At 49.2% G+C, this 23,768-nt stretch overlaps 1 protein-coding gene across 1 annotated transcript in view; it reads right to left on the reverse strand.

Annotated features, from left to right (window-relative positions):
* PTK6 (protein tyrosine kinase 6) overlaps positions 1 to 23,768 on the reverse strand; it is a 56,531-nt gene that overhangs the window by 15,157 nt on the left and 17,606 nt on the right. The window contains exons 2-3 of the mRNA XM_075347790.1: positions 12,154 to 12,275; positions 9,990 to 10,153 (exon numbers count right to left, since the gene is read on the reverse strand). Coding sequence (XP_075203905.1) covers positions 9,990 to 10,153; positions 12,154 to 12,275 — 286 coding nt within the window. The remainder of the gene's footprint in view (positions 1 to 9,989; positions 10,154 to 12,153; positions 12,276 to 23,768) is intronic.

The following is a 23,768-nucleotide window of genomic DNA, read 5'->3' on the forward strand; positions in this document are numbered from 1 at the left end:
GGTCAGGAACTGGGCTCCTTGGAAGTACTAGGTAACAGATGGTGGTCTGGGCCTAGTAGTAGCTGGACCCCCGGTCGCAGGGGATCATGACAATGGGCACGGTATTGTCGAGGAGGACAGCCGGCGGCCTTGTACCATACCGGGTTGGGACCAGGGTACGACGGGATACGTGGACCCTAGGTCAGGGAGTAGCTTCAGGCAACCTGACAATTGACCCGATGAGAATGGAGCCTTCAAGGTCCGCTCTCTACCCGCTCCAAAATCAGGGTAATAGCGCAATGAGGGCAATAGGACTTTCCACTAAAACGGTCCAGGAAATCCCAAGCGTGAACCCTGAGAGCAAGCTTTCTCAGTTAGCCAGACTGGGGAGCGGGACCCGACTAGTTTCAAGCTATAGGGGCCAACTAAGAAGAGAACAGTGTGCCAAGGGAAAGGTCACAGATCATCAGGCAACACCAGCGGGAACGGGACCCAAACATGCTTCCCTCAGTGGCAGCGGTGTCCAGAACTTTGGTTTATCAAGTTGTCGGTGTCAGCTTTATGAAATGAGTGAGTACGCACATGACCCTTACCTCCCCAACGGCACGTCTCGGTCACCATCACCGAGTCCCGGGGCATACCCCCTACCCGTGGAGGGGTTAAACACCAAGCTGCCCACTCCATCGCTACCGGGTACTCCCAGCTGCAGCGGTGGTACTCCACTTTACCACACACCACGGGTGGCATCACGAACTTTAACCATACAGCCCCATGTAAATACCCCCCTTTTTATTTGAGTGGGTGCACGACCCCAACACCCGGGGCCGGACGCCCCTCGAGCCACCGCGGATCCGGATCCGAGCAGCCCGGCTGCTGACGTGGGGGTGGCACATATACTGTCTGTCTGTCTACAGTATATTGTCTGTCTACAGTTTACTATCTGTCTACAAAGAAAGAATTCCAGCACCTGCAGTCCAAACTTCAATTTAAATAAAACATCCTTTTATTGGAAACATGTTAAAATATACATGTATAGTAATACAATCTATAGGATTTTCTATCTATACATGTATATTTTAACATGTTTACAATAAAAGGATGTTTTATTTAAATTGAAGATTGGACTGCAGGTGCTGGAATTCCTTCTTTGTTTTTGGATTTTCCTGTGGAGGTGGACTGTCTTTCATTCCTTCTTTCCGTGCACCTGGATGAAAAGGTCGTATGGTGAATGGCAGGCTGACATTTTTTTGTTTATTTGATTCTATACTATCTGTCCGTCTAAACTGTCTGTCTATCTATACTATCTGTCTGTCTGTGTATTCTGTCTGTCTATCTGTACATCCTATCTATCCATCCATCCTGTCTGTCTGTACATATATCAATCTATACATCCATCCTAGCACTCTATACAAAATTCCATATGCCTCATTATGAAAGTGAACACATAGTACAGTTAATTTTTTTCACTGTGTGCGGTGGGGTAGTTGGCTATATAGCATGATAGGGACTATATACCAGGATGAGGGGGCTATATACCAGGATAGGTGGCTATATACCAGGATGGAGGCTATATACCAGGATGAAGGGCTATATACCAGGATAGAGTGCTAAATACCAGGATGGGTGGCTATATACTAGGATGGGGCCATGATGGGGCCATATATACCAAGATAGGCCGTGATGGCGCTATATACTGTATATACAAGGATGGGCAATGATGGGGACATATATACCAGGGTGGGGACATATATACCAGGCTATATCCATGATCGGGGTCATACACCTGGATGGGGCCATGATTGGGAGATATATCATGATGGGGTCATGATGGGGATATATATACCTGGATGGGGCCATGATAGTGGACATATGTACCCTGGTCATATGTCCATGTATATAGCCATGATGGGGTCATACACCAGGTTGGGGCCATGATGTGGACATATTTACCAGTAAGAGGCCCAGGATGGGGGACATTACTACACAATAAAATGGGGAGGGGGGGTAACTTGTATGTCTTTATAGGATTTAGAATACTACAATGGCCCATACATCTGACAAGGGGGGAGGGGGGGCCCAGGCTCAAACTCTGCACCGGGGCCCATCAGACTGTAGTTACACCACCAGGTAAAAGCTAAAAATCCTGGTGGCCTGAAGCAATCAAGACGTAAAATATAAAGTCCCTTGTGGTCTTGAGCAATTAAGGGGTAAATGTGATGCCAGTCACTACTCATGGTCAGATACCAGGTGGGCTTGTAATAACCAAAAAGGGTAAGACAGACGCGTAGTCAGGTCATGGTCTAAAGTCAAAATTCCATGTAACGGATCAAGACAAAGGGGCTAGGCAAACGAGTAGTCAGAAGCGAGGTAATAACAGATCAGAGGCTTAGCACAGGCTTAGCACAGGATTTAAGGGTGCGTAAGGCTTGGCCGCCCCCCACCTGCGTGTCTACTGTGTATAAAACGTAATGTCTAAAGTTTATGTTATGGTGTGGCGCCCCTGACCTGGTCAGGCACCACTGAGTACTGCACCCATGCTGGGGACAGTACAATACAGGTAATCCAGAAGGCTGACCGAGGTGTGACTACACAGGCGCATAGTGATCAGGTCTCACACATGTACCTATGAGAGGACCCCTGGGGATCCCAGGAGGGGGAAAAGCCTTCACCTCCACTGGAATAGTGGAGGGGGCCAAAAGCCTCCATCTCCTCTCAAGGGGTGTGGTAAGAGAGTCTGGTTGCTAGGTGGCGTAGGCAGGCACAAAAGGGAAAAGAGAAGGAGGAGTAAAGAGTCTGCAGCAGAGTGTGGAGGAGTGAGGAGCAGGAAAGTGAAGCTCTGACAGGAGCAGCAGTGAAGGTCCCAGATGTGAGCCGGTTCAGAGCAGAGTCCAGGGAGCTCCGAGGAGAGCTGACCCCTTCCCCTGGGCTGCTGTAGTCTGACAGCGTCCGCGCAGTGGCTACCGACGGGGGAGAACGGTCACCTGGTAGTGCTACCCGAAACCCATCTCCAGCTAGAGAGAGAGCACAGAGTGGGAAGTAAGGAGACTGCTAGGGAGTACCAGGCCCAAACGGGCGGCAGATCCCGGAGCGGGGATAGATCCACCTTTCCCTGCTAAACCTGCCGGTGTGGGGCCCTCAAAGCCCACACCACAACACCTAAAAGCCGCAGCCACGTAGCCACAGTTAGGGCCCATAGTTCACAGGAGGCAAGCAGCTGGAGTGATCTGGCCCAGGCAACAAGCAAACGGCAAACGAAGGGGAGAGAGGCTTCAGCAACTTCCCTGGGTGACCCCCATAGGGACTAAAAGTCGGGGTTACCCCAAACCACTAAGGGCTAAGGAAGGCGAGTTGGTAGTCACCATCAGAAGTCAGCCTGAAGGATACCTGGTTCCAGCCTGGTTCATCCCAGCTACGCCCGGGTTACTCACCCTGCCATCTGAAGTGAGTAAAACCCCTGAAAGACATTTAGCTTGTGTGGAGTTATTCTGCGCCTTGTGGTTCTACACACCTACACAGGGCCCTGGGGCTTGCCTCACTCTCAGGAGGCCATTACAACCGACTGCACCCACCATCAGCCCCAGGCATCCCTTAATCTGCAGTGGCGGTCCCCACTGACCGCAATTCTGAGAGTGGCGTCACGACAATCAAAACAGAAGATTTCCCTACCAGTGACAAGATCCAGCCGAGTGGAGTCCCTGAAGGTAATGCACCGACACTGCACATGCGGGGCTTCACATCTGGCGTCACGAACAGGATAAGGACTAGACCTGTTCAGACAGGTGACCATGTGCCTGGGCGGTCCGCTTGAAAAATTGGAAGCGCCGCCATATTGCCACCATGAAAAGCGCGCTGAAAAACAACAGCAGCCCGCGCTGGGAGAAGTTACCGCCCATGAAGAGGTGTGGCTACCCAGAGATCCCCTGCAGAGTCCTGACCTCGCAAGTGAAGAGAGCGGAGGCGTTCAGAGACGTCGGGACAGAAAGGGAGCCAGAAGCCTGCTGCTGGAAGAGGCAGAGCAGAAACTGAAGAGCCTGCTACTGGAGGCAGCGACGAGTCCGCTGCTGGGAAATCGTGCAGAAGAAGGCGCAGAGGAAATGGCGTCTGAACACAGAGACCCAGAGCCAGGCTCCGCTGCCTGGTGGTGTCGGGAGCTTGCCGAGTTCTGCGATCAACTGGAGGCCAGGGTCGGAAGGCAGATCAGAGAGGGACGTGCGGAGTTCCTGGGAATGACCGCGGCGGTTCAGGCCTATGAAGAGAGAGCCGCGCGCCGAGTGCCAGACCGGGCGGTGACGACTCAGACCCCGATGCTGCCAACGATGGGTGAGTCCAGTGTTGCCCCTGCCAGCGCGAGTGCCCCGATCCCTGCTGCCATGCCCGCGGCCCCTGAAGAGGCGTCCGGCGCGGCGACGCTGAAGCAGGCCGCAGCCACTCCAGGTGCGGCCCGCCAAGCCCAGGCCGCCGCAGCGATGCCCTGCTTGGCCCGTAAAGAACCGGCTGCCACCGCGACCCTCATCCGCGCCGCAGGTGTGACGCTGACCCAGGCCGCCGCCTTGCTAGGCCCGGCCCGCCAAGACCCCACCGCAGCAGCGACGCTCATCCACGCCGCAGGCGAGGTGCTGAACCAGGCCGCAGCCACGCCAGGTGCGGCCCGCCAAGCCCAGATCGCTGCAGCGACGCCCGGCCCAGCCTGCAAAGATCCCATCGCAGCTGCGACGCCGATCCAAGCCACGACAGCGACGCCAATCCAGGCCGCCGCAGCGATGCCCTGCCCGGCCCGCCAAGAACCGGCCATAGTAGCGATGCCCGCTAAGACGCCAGCTGCAACAGCGACGCTGATCCAGGCCGCCGCCATGCCAGGCGCGGCCCGCCAAGACCAGGCCGCCGCCATGCAGGGCGCGGCCCGCCAAGACCAGGCCGCCGCCATGTCAGGCGCGGCCCGCCAAGAAAAGACAGACGTACCATTGTTTACCCCGGCCTGCAAGGCCAGAGCAGACATCGCTCCCCAGTCCAAGGAGGTCCCTGCAAGGAAATCCCTGATAGGTGAAGACTCCGCATACTGGCAGCTGAAGGCTGACCTGGAGGCCAAGTTCCCACAGGAGATGGTGGATCAGTACATGCTCCCTCCGCACACCCCCAAGAGGATTCCAGCAAACCCCACAGCCATCCCATGTTACAAGATAAAGAAACAGATACAGAGAAAGAAACAGATACAGAGAAAGAAACAGATACAGAAGATACAGAGGAAAGAAAAGAAAAGGAACCCATTGATGACCAAGATGAAGAAAAAGGCCGAGAAAGCAGCAGGTGCCGCAGCCCTACAGGCCCAAGCCCTGGTGAGGAGGAATCCATGTAAATAACATAAGAAATACAGCAAGTTACCAGTTTTGAAGTTTTGCAACGTTCTCAAGTTTAAGTATGTGCCCACATAAACTATTGTGAGAAATAAACCTTAAGGCTATGAACTGGCTATAGCCACAAACTCTCGCAGTGTAAATAGTTACACCAGAGGGCACCACCACCACCAGAGTCAGCCTGTTTAGGGGCTTGGCTCGTCTGCAACCAGGGAGCACGTCCGTATATAGGGCCTTGGCTCACCTGCAACCAGAGAGCATGCCTGTTTATGGGGCCTGGCTCTCCACCACAAAGAGGGTACCTGGTCAGCACCAACTGTGGAGGCCGCCTCTACATCCTGCCAGAAGAGGCTGAAGGCGCGGATCCACCAGGCCAGGTATACCCTGAAACCACCAGCCCATGAAAGCCGCCTCTACATCCTGCCAGAAGTGGCTGAAGGCGCGGCCAACGTGAGAGGGTTTTGGGTGGGTTAACGGACTTGTGGGTGGAGGGTGGTGATGTATGGTACCTGGTGCTTTTAAATGTTTTTCATCTTTTAATGTTTTATGCATTTTAAAATGTTGTCTTGCAGCCCGAGGACGTGCTGGTGATAACTAAGGGGGAATGTGGCGCCCCTGACCTGGTCAGGCACCACTGAGTACTGCACCCATGCTGGGGACAGTACAATACAGGTAATCCAGAAGGCTGACCGAGGTGTGACTACACAGGCGCATAGTGATCAGGTCTCACACATGTACCTATGAGAGGACCCCTGGGGATCCCAGGAGGGGGAAAAGCCTTCACCTCCACTGGAATAGTGGAGGGGGCCAAAAGCCTCCATCTCCTCTCAAGGGGTGTGGTAAGAGAGTCTGGTTGCTAGGTGGCGTAGGCAGGCACAAAAGGGAAAAGAGAAGGAGGAGTAAAGAGTCTGCAGCAGAGTGTGGAGGAGTGAGGAGCAGGAAAGTGAAGCTCTGACAGGAGCAGCAGTGAAGGTCCCAGATGTGAGCCGGTTCAGAGCAGAGTCCAGGGAGCTCCGAGGAGAGCTGACCCCTTCCCCTGGGCTGCTGTAGTCTGACAGCGTCCGCGCAGTGGCTACCGACGGGGGAGAACGGTCACCTGGTAGTGCTACCCGAAACCCATCTCCAGCTAGAGAGAGAGCACAGAGTGGGAAGTAAGGAGACTGCTAGGGAGTACCAGGCCCAAACGGGCGGCAGATCCCGGAGCGGGGATAGATCCACCTTTCCCTGCTAAACCTGCCGGTGTGGGGCCCTCAAAGCCCACACCACAACACCTAAAAGCCGCAGCCACGTAGCCACAGTTAGAGCCCATAGTTCACAGGAGGCAAGCAGCTGGAGTGATCTGGCCCAGGCAACAAGCAAACGGCAAACGAAGGGGAGAGAGGCTTCAGCAACTTCCCTGGGTGACCCCCATAGGGACTAAAAGTCGGGGTTACCCCAAACCACTAAGGGCTAAGGAAGGCGAGTTGGTAGTCACCATCAGAAGTCAGCCTGAAGGATACCTGGTTCCAGCCTGGTTCATCCCAGCTACGCCCGGGTTACTCACCCTGCCATCTGAAGTGAGTAAAACCCCTGAAAGACATTTAGCTTGTGTGGAGTTATTCTGCGCCTTGTGGTTCTACACACCTACACAGGGCCCTGGGGCTTGCCTCACTCTCAGGAGGCCATTACAACCGACTGCACCCACCATCAGCCCCAGGCATCCCTTAATCTGCAGTGGCGGTCCCCACTGACCGCAATTCTGAGAGTGGCGTCACGACAATCAAAACAGAAGATTTCCCTACCAGTGACAAGATCCAGCCGAGTGGAGTCCCTGAAGGTAATGCACCGACACTGCACATGCGGGGCTTCACATCGGTGTAATGTGTTTAAATGGCCACTAGGTGGCCACAATGTGTAAGCTGCTTCCCTGTTACTCCCGGGCTAGAGGGAGTTAGTGAAGGGGAGGGGCTTAGTTTGAAAAAGCGGTTAAGGAGTCATTTGGTGAGGAAAGTCCCTGAGGGAGAAGAAGAGGCTGCGTCTGTGAGAGGCGTGTCGAGGAAAACCCCAATAACTTCAATTTGGTGTGACCTTCTGGGTTGAACCCGGGTGGTGGCCATTCCCTGTCGGATACCTGATCCCGATGAATCCCATTGATCAGTGGGCTCTTGAGAGAAGAGTAGGACCTGACTGACTGAAAGACTGTTGATTATGCTGTGGATAGTGAAGCTGAAGGGGAGGATGAGGAGCTTAGAGACCTTAACGTGGGCCGAGTACCAGGGAAGCGGACGACCGGCAAAATGTACAAATTAAGAGTGACTCCGGTCACTAATAGCAACGATTGAAGAGAAAAGCCGGAGCATATGTCCAAAGGATGGTATTTATTAAGAATGATGTCCCTGTAACTAAAAAGCGATGTGCCTGTGGCGCCCCTGAGGCTTCAGTCGCCACAGAGTATTGCATTTTGTTTAAGTTGTAATTCTCTCCCAGGTGAGAAGAGGTTAATCACTGGTTTCTGCCACTTTACTGCTGAGTCATTCCTGAGGAGGGGGCTGCTTTCAGTGAGTAGTAAGACAAACAGTTTCTCTTTTAGTGACAGAACAGCTCAGGACAGAGAACAGAGCATATAGCCTTGAGGGAGCAACGTTTAACAGGCTGGCCCTGGGACGTGAGATACGTGGAGATAGTCCCAGGGCCAGGGGCCACAACACCGCACTAAGTCTGCAGGAATGAGACTGAAAGAGGGCGAGAGACAGGCAGCCGGTGGAAATCTTGGGACAAGAGGAGATGGTAGCTGAGGTCGAGCCTAACTGTTCCCATAGTGCAAGTCTTGGTGCAGGACCCTCGGTTGGGGACACCTTCAAGGACTCCAACAAATCTGCAGGGGATGGGGATTTCATGTCCCATCGTCCACTACCCACTTTCCCGGAGCACAGTGACATATAGGATCCGGGGTCAGGGCTACGGTTAGACCCCATGGCGAGGACCCGCGTCACCTGCATACGGACGAGACACTTAACACCGACAGCTGGGTCTCCAAATTGCTTCAGGCTATGGGGAACCATGTGTCAGCGTAAGGAGGAAGGTCTCTCACATTTCCACAGACACCGATGATTGCCTTTGATTCACCCGGGACCAGCTGGAGTCCATCAATGACGGCGGAGAGCGGCACCTCTGGGGCACCTTAAGAACTGTGAGTAAACGGAACTTTGAACCGCAGCCCCCTGTGTCATCCTTGTCATTGCCGGAGCCGCCACCCCGCACTTCGGTGCCATCAGCCGCTGGCGAGATGTTACAAGTAAACAGATATTTTTGTTCAGAAAAGTCTGTCAGTGTGTGGTGTTTGAGGGCACTTGGGACCTGCTGCAACTGGCGGTCCTGAAGATGGAGTGCCCCGCTGCACAAGCCTCAGCAACCCTTCCCCTGCACTAGACGGGTGGATGTGGTGCAGAGAACTGTTGCAAGGCTGCATTGCAGCAAACCGGCTGCATCTGTCACAACTACCACCGCACCTCGCCGCCCATCTGGGACAGACACCACCAAGCCTAAAACGACAACTGGCAGCAATCTGACCACTGCCATCCAGCTAAATAGCCAGGTAGTCATCCTAAAGGAGGAAGACCAGCAGACCCAGCCCCTGATAACACTGCAAAGCAATCCTCAGTTTTCATGGGAACGGCCCAGCCCATTGCAGTCCCAGATTGGGCGGCTTTGCTGTCATTTAGAATCTTGACAGCCCAGCATGACCCTGCCATCTATTGGGTGGCTGATCTGTCACTCACAGCGTCCTTATGGGACAGTGACTGACTGATTTGTGACACTAAATAGTAAAGTCTAAAGCATGGAGGGACAAATATTAAATTCCCTGATGGATAGAGAGCAATGTAGGGTAAATGGTAAAGTCCCTGGTGGTCCAGATCAATGAAGGGATAAATGGTAATGTTCCTTCTGGTCTAGAGCAATGAAAAGGAAAAATGGTTAAAGTTCCTGGTGGTCTAGAGCAATGAAGGTGTAAATGGTAATGTTCCTGGTGTTCCAGAGCAATGAAGGGAAAAATAATAAGGTCACTGGTGGTCTAGAGCTATGAATGAGTAAATGGTAAAGTCCCTGGTGGTCCTGATCAATGAAGGTGTAAATTGTAATGTCCATTCTGGTCTTGAGCAATAAAGGGGAAAAATTGAAAACTTCCTGGCAGTCTAGAGCAATGATGGAGTAAATGATAAAGTCCCTGGTGGTCCAGATTAATGAAGGTGTAAATGGTAATGTCCCTGGTGGTCTAGAGCAATGAATGAGTAATTGGTAAAGTCTCAGGTGGCACAAACTCTTTTTTATGGTGTCTCTCATTCAGGCACCTCTAATAAAGTGGCCCGTTAGTCCAATCCCTTTAATTACATGTAAACTCATGGTGTTATCATTTTTCAGATGTTGAACTGTTTCACTATCATGTTCTCAGAAAATAGCAGCCCCTGCGTTTGAGCCACGCATTTTATATTTGTAGCAGTATGTGAGCACCAATGAGGGCTGCAAGCATCAAAAATGTTGCTATTATAGATTTAATTATGTTGAGGCGGTGGAATATTTTCCATTCGACTCTGATTCCTAACTATAACCCCATTACTGAGAAGAAAGAAACGAAGATCAGGTTTTGCTTTCCAAATAATGCGCCACCTAGTGGCCACTCACCTTCAGACAAGGAACTGTCAGCATCAGACCCTTTGCTACTGACTTCACTTTGTAATATTCAATTAGTTTATTCAAATCTGGAAAGAAGCTGGAGGAGTTCACGTGATATTGTCCATGTTCGTCCTTAAGGATCTTGAAGTGTCTTACAATGTTCTGAGCCCGCGCTGGAATGTAAAGATTCCCAGTTACTTTATATACCTCATACTGTGGGGGCTGCTTAAACATCTTAGTGCAAAAAGCTCTCACTGTGCTCATACAATGCATCTGTGTTAATCCTATATAATAGATCCAATCTTACTCCAGAGCTGCATTCACAATATTAAAGGGAACCTGTCACCAGAATTTTCGCAAATAAACTAAAAGAATCCCCTTCTGCAGCTCCTGGGCTGCATTCTAGAAAGGTTCATCTTGCTACTGGCCCCCCTTTCAGACCTAAATAAACACTTTATAAAATCTTACCTTTTGGTATGCTAATGATGTTTTCTGGCCACTGGGGCGGGCTGTTTTTCGTCCGTTATTCCCCCTCCTGCCGCTGTTCGCCATCCCCCATTGTTAATCTACATACATGAGGCCGCCACCCTCATGTAACGCAGTGCTCCTGAAGTCTCGCGCATGCCCACCTAGCATTGTGCAAATTGCGAGCGCTGGTGAGGTTATTGTGCAGGCGCAAGATTATGGGCGGCGCTGGAATGTCATCACCAGCGTCATCCAAGTACCCGCCCATAATCTCGTGCCCGCGCTTTTCCCTCTGCCTCCACTGTTATGCGCTAGCGCTGGCCATATCATCCACGTTACCTATTACCGCGGGCACGAGATTATGGGCTCCCAAGGAGCACTGTGCAAGTGATCATATTGAAATAGGAGGAGTATCATACCTCTGCAAATCTACCAAGAGCCGGCGATCCATCCAAATATTTAATCTCAAAAAGGAGAAGACTTATCAGAGATGCAGCCAACAGGCCCATGATCACTCTGGATGAACTGTAGAGATCTACAGCTGAGGTGGGAGAGTCTGTCCATAGGACAACAATCAGTCGTACACTGCCCAAATCTGGCCTTTATGGAAGAGTGGCAAGAAGAAAGCCATTTCTCAACGATATCCATAAAAAATGTTGTTTAACGTTTGCCACAAGCCACCTTGGAGACACACCAAACATGTGGAAGATGGAAGAAGGTGCTCTGGTCAGATGAAACCAAAATCGAACTATTTGGGCACAATGCCAAACGATATGTTTGGCGTAAAATCAACACAGCTCATCACCCTAAACAGACCATCCCCACTGTCAAACATGGTTGTGGCAGCATCATGGTTTGGGCCTGCTTTTCATCAGCAGGGACAGGGAAAATGGTTAAAATTGATGGGAAGATGGATGGAGCCAAATACAGGACCATTCTTGAAGAAAACCTGTTGGAGTCTGCAAAAGACCTGAGACTGGGACGGAGATTTGTCTTCCAAGAAGACAATGATCCCAAACATAAAGCAAAATCTCCAATGGAGTGGTTCACAAATAAACGTATCCAGGTGTTAAAATGGCCAAGTCACAGTCCAGACCTGAATCTAATCGAGAATCTGTGGAAAGAGCTGAAAACTGCTGTTCACAAACGCTCTCCATCCAACCTCACTCAGCTCGAGCTGTTTGCAAAGGAAGAATGGGCAGGAATTTCAGTCTCTTGATGTGCAAAACTGATAGTGACATGCCGCGAGCGACTTGCAGCTGTAATCGCAGCAAAACGTGGTGCTACAAAGTATTAACTTAAATGGGATGAATAATATTGCACACCCCAATTTTCAGTTATTTATTTTTTTAAAAAGTTTAAAATAAGGAATACATTTTGTTCAACTTCACAATTGTGTCCCACTTGTTGTTGATTCTTCACCATAACATTAAAATTTTTATTTTCATGTTTGAAGCCTGAAATGAGGGAAAAGGTTTCAAAATTCAAGGGGGCCGAATACTTTCACAAGGCACATTATGTACACAGGGACTCCACCAGCAGAATGGTGAGTCCAGCTCTGGAGTATAATACAGGATCATTAGAGGATAGGTATTGTATTATATATCTAAATATATTTGCTATTAAAGACTCTATGAAAGCTGATTGACAGGCTCAGTCACTATCAAAGCTATATTGCAAGAGACCTCTACATATAAGGCTGATTTACCTGACAGAGCGTACACAAAGCCATGCTTGTCACTAACACGAACCAGGAAGGATCCAACAGTATTTCCTTCCTTCATAAGGAGTGAAACAGCCTCTGTCCTCGACAGGTCTCCGAAAAACCATCTGTAGGGACCATATAATAGAGTTAGAAGTTAATTCTGGGCATATATTATTGCCCTGGTGAGGTCATGGTGCAATATATGATGAGATCAGACTGCTAGGATCCATTACATGGAGCTCCGGGGCAGTGAGAGTCAATTTATCATAAAATTATCTGATGCACAAACATGATGACAACCAATGCAAAGAACAGATAATATTCGTTCACACCTGATTTCTTACAATTTTTTTAAGTTCCATCTCACATTGTGACACCCAACCGTATACACCTGCTTTAAACAATATATACATTCTCCGGATAATATGCTTAGTTCTGTCACAATAGTCTCCCATTATAGTGAAATAATCCGTCCCGTCATATGAGAGCAATTTAGGGCTGAAGAGAAAGAAACCAGATCTAAAAAACATTGTATTTGCTATGCCCTGCTAGAAAATGTAGAAGGTGCTTAGTAATGTACCTGAACACTGCCTGTGGGGAACATATGGTTAAAAAGAGAACATGTCCTCCACCATTTGGAGACCGCACCAACCATCTCCACCAAGACTGTGGAGTACACTGCTGTGATAGTAAAAAGATCCATCTTTTACACAAGACAAAAAAATAGGGAAAAAATATTAGATGAAGTCCATGATGATGTGAATGCCAAAGTCCATGAGGAACAACAAGCTACACGTTTAAGAAGCTCCTACTTAAGCTCTGACAAAGGATGCAGAAGTACCTGAAATGCGTAGCTTGTTGTCCGTCATGGACTTTAGCATTCACATCATCATGGACTTCATCTAATATATTTTCACTATTGTTTTGTCTTGTGGTTTTGTATTTTAGTTTTTCAATAAAGCACTTCAGTTTTATCGTTGGGAGCTGGATCTTTTTTACTAGTGGACTTCCATCGCTGGTTAGAGTGGTTTTCCGTGCTCCACAAGCATTCTATATGTGAGCTGTCGTTTTGTTTTTTGTTCATCACACTGTTGTGATGGTGCTTGTACTCCATATAATTCTATTATATTGAGAGGTAACCCCAAAGAATTTACCCCTTATGTGTAGACCTTGATTCTCGTCCTAGTTGGAGATTCTAATAACTATCCTAGACAAAGTCTTTGTTACCATTCTCCATTGAAGAATACTCCTTCCACAACTGATGCCATCTTCAGACATTACCGAAATGACACCTTATATTTCGGATGTGTTATGAGAACGCCCCACTGAATGGAGAAGACAACAATTGACAAGGAAGAGCAAGTGGGCAAAAAGACAGAGGAAGGATGGTAACAAGAGGGATGGTGACAAGCAAGGAGCCTGGAGGAGATGGAACAATGGAGGAAACACGTCCTTGAGGTCATCGGAGACAGAAGTGGCTTAGATTAATATTAATAACTGAGCTATAAAACGGCTGGAACTTTTGCTCTAGTTGTGATCTGTAAACTGAGAACAAAGTGCAAGATAAATTGGCTTAGTCAGCCAGAAATTCCCCAGAAATTCTATAAGGTCTTGAAGAAACTTAGCTGCAGACACAACATGAAGTACTGTAATTTGGGAGAAAGTAATGAGGCGACAATTATCATGTGAAGGCCGTCGGCATTGTTATTGTAGACTGGATCACAATAAATCGTCTGTACTTGGTGGAGTAATCCAACCAGTCGTCTTTGGTGCCATCTACGTGTCCAGCTTTTCTGCTTTTCTCCCTGTCACAGGTCCCGTATGTGTAAACGCCTGCAGTGGTTTTAAGAAATGCCAGTATTTCTTTCCCATGGAGCATTTTCGGAAGGTCTTATATCTTAAGGGCGATACTGTGCTCATAGACTTTAACCCTATCACCTTTTAGTTTTTTTCCTCCCATTCTTCCAAGAGCCATGAGGCTTTTTTTTCCCCGTCAATATAGCCATATGAGGACTTTTTTTTTTTTTAGATGAGTTGTACTTTTAAATGACACTGTTCATTCTGCCTCATATTGTACCGGAAAATGGGAAAAATAATTCAATTGTGGTGAGATTGCAAAAAAAAGTGCAATGTCACAATGGCTTTTTGTTTTTTTATTTCCCGCGTTCATGATATGGTAATACTGATGTGGCGCCCTGGACAAGCCAGGTCGTTACAGCACAACACCTACACACCCCACACTCCCGGTCAGGCACACCGAAGTCAGACACAAACCCTTGTTGCCTTCCTCCAGGGGCTGGTGTTCACACCAGGGGGTGGGCCAGGCGGTTGGCCCTGCCCACTGAGGAGTTCACAGTCCTGGAGGCGGGAAGAGAGGCAGGAGAGATTAGTTTTGGAAGTGGAAGTGAAAGGAGGAAAGTGGCAGTAAGCAGCCTGAAGTTGGTCCGGGTGTGAGGCCCGGACAGATCAGCAAGGTTGGCAGACGGTGGTGACTGTCTGCAGGAGTGGCCTATTGGAGCTAACCGTAAGGACCGTGGACGGGCAGTGGCCCGGCGGTACCGGACCGGTACGCAAAGAGAAGCCAGCACCATCCGGCAGGGGCTTACGGACCCCGGCAAGGCTAGGAGTCGCCGTGAATTTGCCAAATCCGTTAGCGAAGGGAACCTCCTGGGTTTCCCAGCAGCCAAGTCCCATCAGAAGGCAACAGTCCAACCGAGAGAGGGAAACACAGTCACCGCCAAGGCTAAAGTTCCCAGGGCCAGAGCCTGCGGGCAAAAGGGGCTCCTTCAGCACCCATCCAAGCTGGGGAGCGGGTTACCGGTGGGAACCCATTGGAACCGTACACGTTACACAGGTGCAGGGAAAGGCAGTCACCATCAACCTGCCGGGAGGAGAAACACCGCAGCCGTCTGTGGGACCCGTCCATCCAGCCGTGTGTTTTACCGAGAATTGTGTCCTCATCATTGGCTGAGTGAGTACCACCGTGCCGTGCGGCACAGCTCTGCCCCCGCGACCCTGCACCTCGCCAGGCCCCGTAACCCGCCTGCCATCCACCCCTACCCCATCACCGGGCCCCGGGACAACCAACCCTCTACCCACGGAGGGGAGAACTAACATCCAGTCTGCTCCCAGTCATCGCTTCCGGGATCCCCGTACAGAGCAGCGGTGGTGTCACCAATATCACCACAACCGTGGGTGGCGTCACGGACAATATCCAATCCCCACAATCAATCCCCACCCTTTTCACTCACGGGCGAGGAGCGCCGCTCGAGTCCCCGGGATCCGGCCCACCGCTCGAGCCACCACCGAGCAGCGGCAGCAGTAGCCGGACCCGAGCAGTGGGAGAGCGCAGCGTCCCCTCCTCCGCCCGCGACACTGACCTGATAGTATGATTCCCTAGGTCAGTGCAAGTTCATAAATATATTTTTTAAGTGGTGAAAAATATTTTTTTTCGAGCTACACATCCAAGCCTTCTTCACCTCCTGCTGCCTCCAACTTAAAAATATTTCCCGTATCCATACATTCCTATCCCAAGAAACTGCAAAAACCCTACTACATGCCCTTATTATCTCCCGCCTGGATTATTGCACCCTCCTGCTCTGTGGCCTCCATTCTAACAGACTCGCACTCCTACAATCTATTCTAAACTATGTTGCCCGACTAATCCACCTGTCCCCACGCTACTCCCCGACCTCTCCTCTTTGCCAATCCCTTCACTGGCTTCTCATTGCCCAACGACTCCAGTTCAAAACCATAACCATGACCTACAAAGCCATACATAACTTGTCTTCTCCCTACATCTGTGACCTAGTCTCCCGGAACTTACCTGCACGTAACCTTCGATCCTCACAAGATCTCCTCCTCTACTTCCCTGTCATCTCTTCTTCCCATCATTGCATCCAAGATGTCTCCCGTGCATCCCCCATACTCTGGAATGCTCTGCCACAACATATCAGTCTCTCGCCTACCTTGACAAGCTTCAAAAGGAACCTGAAGACCCACCTCTTCCGACAAGCCTACAACCTGCCGTAACCCTCAGTCTGATATAGCGCTGCATGACCAGCTCTACCCTCAGCTATTGTACCTTGACCCATCCCCTGTAGACTGTGAGCCCTCACGGGCAGGGACCTCTCCCCTTCTGTAACAGTCTGTGCCTTGTATTGTTTATGATTACTGTACTTGTCCCTATTATGTATACCCCTTTCACATGTAAAGTGCTATGGAATAACTAACGCTATAATAATAATAATAATAATAATAATAAAAAATAAAAAATCAGAAATGGGGGGCGTGTCTGGAACTCCATGAGACAGGACGCCTAGGTGCTGAGCTCCTCCACACGGGATTACGAAAAGCACATTTAAACAAGCCTGGAGGATCCAAAATGGGGAAAAAGAAACCCCCAAAGAATCCTAAAGACCCTGGGACCCCAGCATCACTCACCCTGGACTCCTTTTTGACAAGGGAGCTGCAGGGGGAGCAGGAGCAGGAGGAGGCCCGAACAGAAGGGGTGACTCATCATCTCTCCCCTCGCCCGACTGCAGCGGCGGTGAATGTGGAGGAGACCACACGGGGACCACCTGCACATGATGCAGGAGGAAGACGGAGTGTGAAGCGGGGACCCGTGAGTGCTGGCGGGATGGAGGCCTCCCTCGCGGTCAAGATGGCGGCGGCGGGGAAGACGCGCGGTAACTCACCTGCAGCCCTGCAGGAACGAGAACGCGGTGAGCTGGAGGATCCTGAGCACCCCCGATGCACCAGGCCAGGTGAGCGACTACCGTTCTCCCTAGAGGTGAGCTCTGGAAGCCGGGCGGGAGTAGCGGTGGAGATGCCGCCCCTCCCCCCCTGGAAGTACTGGAGCGTGGCGGCTGGAGCCCGGCAACCCACGTGGACGCTACGCTGAGAGGAGCGGGAGGCACAGAGTGGGACGCAGAGGAGCTGAGATTAGGGAGCAGTGGCCCTGAGGGATCAGGGGATCTGCTAGGAGGTGGCAGGGAGGCTTTGGAGGACACATATGAGGTCCTACAGAATGCTGGAGTCCCCCAGCCCCTATGGGACAATGCAACAATGGCAGGAAATTACTGCCTGTCTTCTCCACTGGAACCACCAACATTGCAAAATGAGACCCTCACTTCTAGGCCCCAAAGACCCCACAAATTAACCAGAGGCCTGGGACTGCAGAGCCCGGAGTCCCCCTCTGATCCTCCGGGTGCAGATAACACCAGGAAGAAGGCCCAGGAGAGGGCAATGGCCAGACCTTCCACCATGCAGCCTATGTGCTTCCCTGTGGAGTGGTGGGAGCATGTCCAACAGTCACCACCAAGAAAGATTTCCAAACACTCATTTCTGAGGTTAAAGACACCTGCAGATCTAAAATAGCGGCGGTCCGGCAGGACGTCGTTTCCATCTCTAAAAGAATCAATCAGCTGGAGAACGATCATAGTGAGGCTAGAACAACCATCCATCACCTTCAGTCCCAAAGCTCCTCTCAAGCTGATGTTATAAGGGAGCTGCAGCGTCATATCGAGGATCTGGACAATAGAGGCAGACGCCATAATATAAGGGTCAGAGGTGTACCCGAGTCCCCAGCGAAGGAGGATGTTATAACAATTTTGCAGACTATATTCAACTCACTTCTGCAGCGGCCGCCTGACAAACCAATTCCCATGGATAGAGCGCATAGGGCCCTACGCCCTAAAAATTTGAAAGGGAACCCAAGAGATATTATTTGTCATATCATTGACTTTCAACTTAAAGAAGAAATAATGTTTAAAGCACGACCGCCAAAACAAGTGATGTACCGAGGTACCAAAATCCAGTTATTCCAAGACCTCTCGTGGATAACACTCCAGCAGCGGAAGGCCCTCCGCCCACTACTGTCGTCTCTGAAGGACAACAACATTCTTTACACATGGGGGTTCCCGTTTAGCCTCACCGCACGGCGAGGAGAGACGCTAGCCAGCCTCCGGACCCCCGCCGATCTTGAGCCTTTCTGTCAGGCCTTTAACCTTCCTGTTCCAGATCTACCAGACTGGACTATGCTCCAGCAGTTGCCGCCACTTCCTCAGACCTGGCAGCCGGCCACTACATTGCGCAAACGACGATCCAGGAGTTCGAGGGAAGAAGAACCTACTTGACTGTGCTTTCCTGGGAACTTACGGTTACCTGTAGAATTTACTTCTTCCTAATGGGTCTAACTATATAGTTCTCTATATCTTGTGATTTCTCCTCTTTAAAAAATCCAGGGGGGGGAGAGTTGGGGCCAGTGTGTCAGATTTGTGGAGTTTTGCCACCCACCCACTGACAGAGTTGTACTAATCTGTTCGCACTTTAGTCTACAGTGCAGGTTATATCCAATGTGATACTCTCTATTTTGAGTAAATATAAGTCGACTCTGGTATTGGGATAGTGGACGGCTCGTGTTGACTGCCATACACTTATCTCATAATCGAAAATTCCTATTTTATAGTTGAACATAGTTATGTTTGTGTTTGTTATTTTATGTCTTGGTAAGATCCACAGGTATGCAATTTATCAAAGTATACACGCTTTATCACAGAAGGGTTCAGGGGGAACGCCTATCACACACACTAAACTAAAGTCTCAGAAACTAGCCTTCTCTCTAGCACTCTGGAGGTCACGGGATGGCTAAGTTAATGAGCCTTAATGTTAAGGGGTTGAACTCTGATGTGAAGAGGAGGCTGGTCCTCCAGGAGATGCGGAGGTCAAGGGCGGCAGTGGTGTTCCTGCAAGAAACACACTTTACAGATAAAGGTTCTTTTAACTTTACCCGCCATTGGTTTCCCCAATCCTTTTCAGCCACGAACTCAAAAAAGAAAGCAGGGGTGGCCATTTTGATTTCTCACACTTGCCCATTTCAAGTGAGCAAGTGGGAGGCAGATCCATTGGGTCTCTTCCTGATTGTCCAGGGTACTTTAAATGGGAGACGGCTAATCCTATGTAATCTCTATGCCCCCAATGTCAATCAGAGTAAATTTGTTTCATCTGTTCTATCACGCCTCCCATCAGATCGGGGGGCCATACACATTATAGGGAGGGACTTTAATATGGTGTTTTCGGAGAATGCTGATAGATTGCATGCACCCTCACGCCCCGCAAGCTTACATACACCATCACAATTATCTACAGGTTTCCGCAGACTGATCCGCAAACACCAATTGTATGACCACTGGAGAATAGATAACCCAACAGCAAGACAATACACTTTCTTCTCACACCCACATAATTCACATAGTCGAATAGACTACTTCTTTGGAAATATCCCCACACTAAGAACACTTCAGCAGGCTTGGATTGGTAGCATCACCTGGTCGGACCATGCCCCCATATCGATATCCCTGGGCCTGATGACGGCCCCTCTAAAAAGAACCCACTGGAGGCTTAATGAATCTTTATTAACCAAAATTTCTTCTCGAGAATCTCTCCGCCGGGCCATACTGAATTACTTTACAGAAAACCTTCAGTCACCTCCATCCTTCTCGCTGATATGGGAAGCCCACAAGGCAGTCATTAGGGGGGAGTGCATAGCCCTTTCTTCTAAGCTTAAAAGGGACTCCCAACAGCTCTATCGCCAATATGAAAAGGACTTACGCGTAGCAGAGGAACATCTCCGTACCCGTCCCTCTAAGACTCGCCTGAAAAAAGTGATAGACTTGAGATCTAAATTAAAAGAGATTATGCAGGGTCACATAGAGAAACTCCTCCGGTACTCCCGCCAGAAATACTACAAATACGGGAACAAACCGCATACAATGTTAGCCAGAAAGCTTAGAGATCAAACGATAACTACTGCCCCCTGTGCGATAAAAGACACTTCAGGTATCCCTCAATATGACCCCACAAAAATGGCCCAATTGTTTCATGCTTATTACACATCTTTATACTCTCTCCCTTCGCCATTTCCAATGCCCCAACCAGACAGAGCAAAAATAGTGAATGACTACCTGACCACCTGTCACCTCCCAAAACTATCCCAGGAGGCATTGGATGAACTCAATCGGAAAATACTCCCAGACGAAATACACCAAGTTATCAAAGACTTACCGAGCCATAAAGCCCCGGGTCCCGATGGGTTCACCTACCTATACTATAAGACCTTTGTAGAGGAGCTGTCATCTCACCTAACACACCTCTTCAATTTGTTCATGGAGGGTGTGGACATCCCACATACATTTCTACATTCTTATATAACCATTATTCCCAAAGCCGGTAAGGACCCGATGGACTGTGCGAGCTACCGCCCGATTAGCCTCTTAAACTCTGATCTCAAGATATTCACTAAACTCTTGGCCGAACGTCTAAATAACTGGCTCCCGCACTTGGTCCATAAAGACCAAGTAGAATTTGTTCGCTATCGTCAGGCGGGAGACAACACTCGCAGAATCCTGGATTTGGTGGAGGTGGCGAATAGGGAAGGAGTGGAGGCTCTTCTTTTGAGCTTGGACGCGGAGAAGGCCTTCAACAGGCTGGACTGGTCCTTCATGTTCTCTGTGTTGGGCCATTTTGGACTGTCAGGGCCATTTATCTCTGCATTAAGAGGCTTATACTCGTGTCCAGCGGCGACAATTCGCCTCCCTCACGCTCATTCAGAATCCCTTCCAATCCGAAATGGAACTAGGCAGGGATGCCCATTGTCCCCTCTCCTATATGTTCTTAGCATTGAGCCACTGGCAGCACAAATCCGGCTTAATCCAGATATTATGGGGGTCAGGGTTCGGGAAAAATCCTTCAAGGTGGCCCTATTTGCGGACGATGTCTTGTTGTCCCTGACTAACCCCGTTATCTCCCTTCCAAACTTGCATGGAGTCTTAGCCCAGTATGCTAGGTATTCGGGATATAAACTTAACTCAGATAAAACGGAGGCATTACCCATCAACATTCCGGAAGCTAAAGTGCGGTCCCTAAAACAAAACTTTAAGTACTCCTGGCGTTCGGACTTCCTGCGATATTTAGGAGTTAAAATAACCCCCAGTTATAATACAATATATCAGACAAACTTCCCACCCCTGATTCGAGACGTTGAAAATAGCTGAAAGAAGTGGGCATCCCTACAGATCTCCTTTTTAGGCAAAATAGCCACAATTAAAATGTCAATAATCCCAAAATTTCTGTATCTGTTCGAAACACTTCCGGTACGAGTTCCCATGGGAGTGTTGAAAAAAGTCCAGTCAATACTTATGCAATTCATCTGGCACTCGGGGAGGCATCGCATACCAGACTCAGTCTTGTGAGCACCGCGTACAAGAGGGGGTCTGTCGTGCCCGAATCTTATACTTTATTATTATGCTTCTCACTTGCGTACCCTGGCCTCATGGATGACCCTGCCAGCATATAATAAATGGACAGAGATCGAGAAGCTTTGGATGGCACCTTTCCACCCAAGCTCTCTAATCTGGAGTCGCCCTAGTGAAACTCCTTCTAGAGACCTTCTGGGCCCAATGGCATTCATAAGGGAGCTGTGCCGGCAGTGTAGGATAAAGTTCCAACTGGCGACACAGTCTTCTCTACTGACTCCCTTCCTGTTCACTCCACACTTGACGGAGGGCATGAGCCCGGGGGTAGTGGGGCAGTGGGCAAGGGTGGGCCTGTATTGTTTCCGTGATATAGTTAACCTAGTCACGCTAAAATTAAAGCCATTCTCAGACCTACGACACCAATACAAATTACCTCTCTACCTCTATTTCTCATACCAACAGATAACACATTTCTTCTCAGAAATTAGGGGGCAGATGACGTTATGTCGCCCTTCGGCATTTGAGACCCTCTGCTCGGGGCGCACTTCAACCAAGGGTTTAATTTCAGCCATTTATAACATATTGTCAAGTGGGAATTCTCCAGAGACAGTGAAGCACACATACATGAAGAGATGGGAGGGCTGGGTCGGGCGACCTCTATCAGAAGCACTCTGGTCGGGGATATGGACTAGGACATTTCGGTCCTCAGTCAGTACTCTCTATAAGGAGATTCAAGTCAAGGTCCTTATGACATGGTACCACACCCCAGAGCTTCTGAATAAGTTCAACCGCACCTACCCAGATGTATGTTGGAGATGTGGACTTGGGGGAGCATCCTTATACCATATATTCTGGACATGCCCAGCTATCAGTGGTTTCTGGGAGGAGGTGGAATCCCTGATGGGTAGATTAGTAGGTAGAAATGTGAGTAGGGACCCGGTGGTGTATTTACTAAATGCCCTCCCGTCGTCTTTAAGCAAACCTGAATTAAAGCTTCTCCTACATATTCTCACGGCTGCCAAATGTCTAATATCACTCTTCTGGATGAGGGTAGCTCCGCCGTCAATCTCAGACCTCTATGCTCGGATAAAGGATGTTAGAAATATGGAGAGGTTGACGGTACAGCTCCACAATACAATGGACGGATTTATAAAGACATGGTCTCTGTGGGATGACTTTGGAAACACTTTCCAGATTTGAGACTGAATAGGTATTTCCTGCAGTGGGTATTCATATTATACACTAGACCAAGAGAAGACGAGCACGTATCCTGAGTCCCCATAGTTGTGATGTGGATTTCTTTCCCCTTTCCGAGTCCGAAGTGCGTCGTGAAGCCACTCCTCCTTCGCCTGATTTCTAATTTGTGTGTCACACAATGTATCTAACTGCATACCTGGGAAATGTTTCCTTTACATGTATAATTGTTTCTGTTTTAATGTAAAACTTGTTTAAAAATCTTCTTTCAAAAATAAAAAGTGGAAAAAAAAAATCAGAAATGTATAAAGAAAAGAATTTTGTTTTTTCCGAGACCCGTAGCTTTTTCATTTTTCAGGATCTGTGGCTTAGTGTTTGCGCCATGAGCTTACATTGATACCATTTGGGTGTAGAAACAATATTTTTATTGCCTTTTACTACATTTTATTGTAATGTTGCAGTGACCAAAAAAACATAATTTTGGTGTTTTGATTTTTTTTTGTTATGCCAGTTACAAATTGGATTAATTTATTTAATATTTTGATTCATTGGATATTTTTGAACTTGAACCTACCAAATATATGTATTTTTTACATTTATTTTAAATGGAGCCAATGGGGAGGTGATTTGGACTTTTGTACATTTTTAATGTTTTTAAAACTTTTGTTTACTTTTTACAGTAGTTAATACTTGAAGCTGTGAGCATCCAATCACTTCTGCTTTACAGAGCAGTGCGTTAGCATCGGCATCAGCATCAGCACCACTCTGTATAACAAAACTCACAATCTCCTATGAATGGCGGCTCACAGCTGGCGTTCACAGGAGGATCGTGATGACAGATACACAGGTCATCAGCTGATCCCTGGCTGGCAGGACAACCCGTCGGCGCCCGTGATCATATAATGGGAACGCTGATGGGAGAGACTAGTGACGGGCTTCCAGTCAGCACTTGTTAAATGCCCCTGTCAGAGATTTGGAGAAATCATGCTGTGCATAATTTTTGACCACACCACCTAGCCACACCCATTTGCCATTTCTTTGTACCCTGGCAGGAGGAACTGTTAGACGGGCAGTGGTAGAAAGGGACATTCAGCAGACACCTCAGACTGCAGAGCATAAACCCAAATCCTGGACTGTCCCACTATATCCAGGATGGTTGGGACTAGAGAT

The sequence above is a fragment of the Anomaloglossus baeobatrachus genome, chromosome 5 (genome assembly GCF_048569485.1).
Source record: "Anomaloglossus baeobatrachus isolate aAnoBae1 chromosome 5, aAnoBae1.hap1, whole genome shotgun sequence".
Classification (NCBI taxonomy): domain Eukaryota; kingdom Metazoa; phylum Chordata; class Amphibia; order Anura; family Aromobatidae; genus Anomaloglossus; species Anomaloglossus baeobatrachus.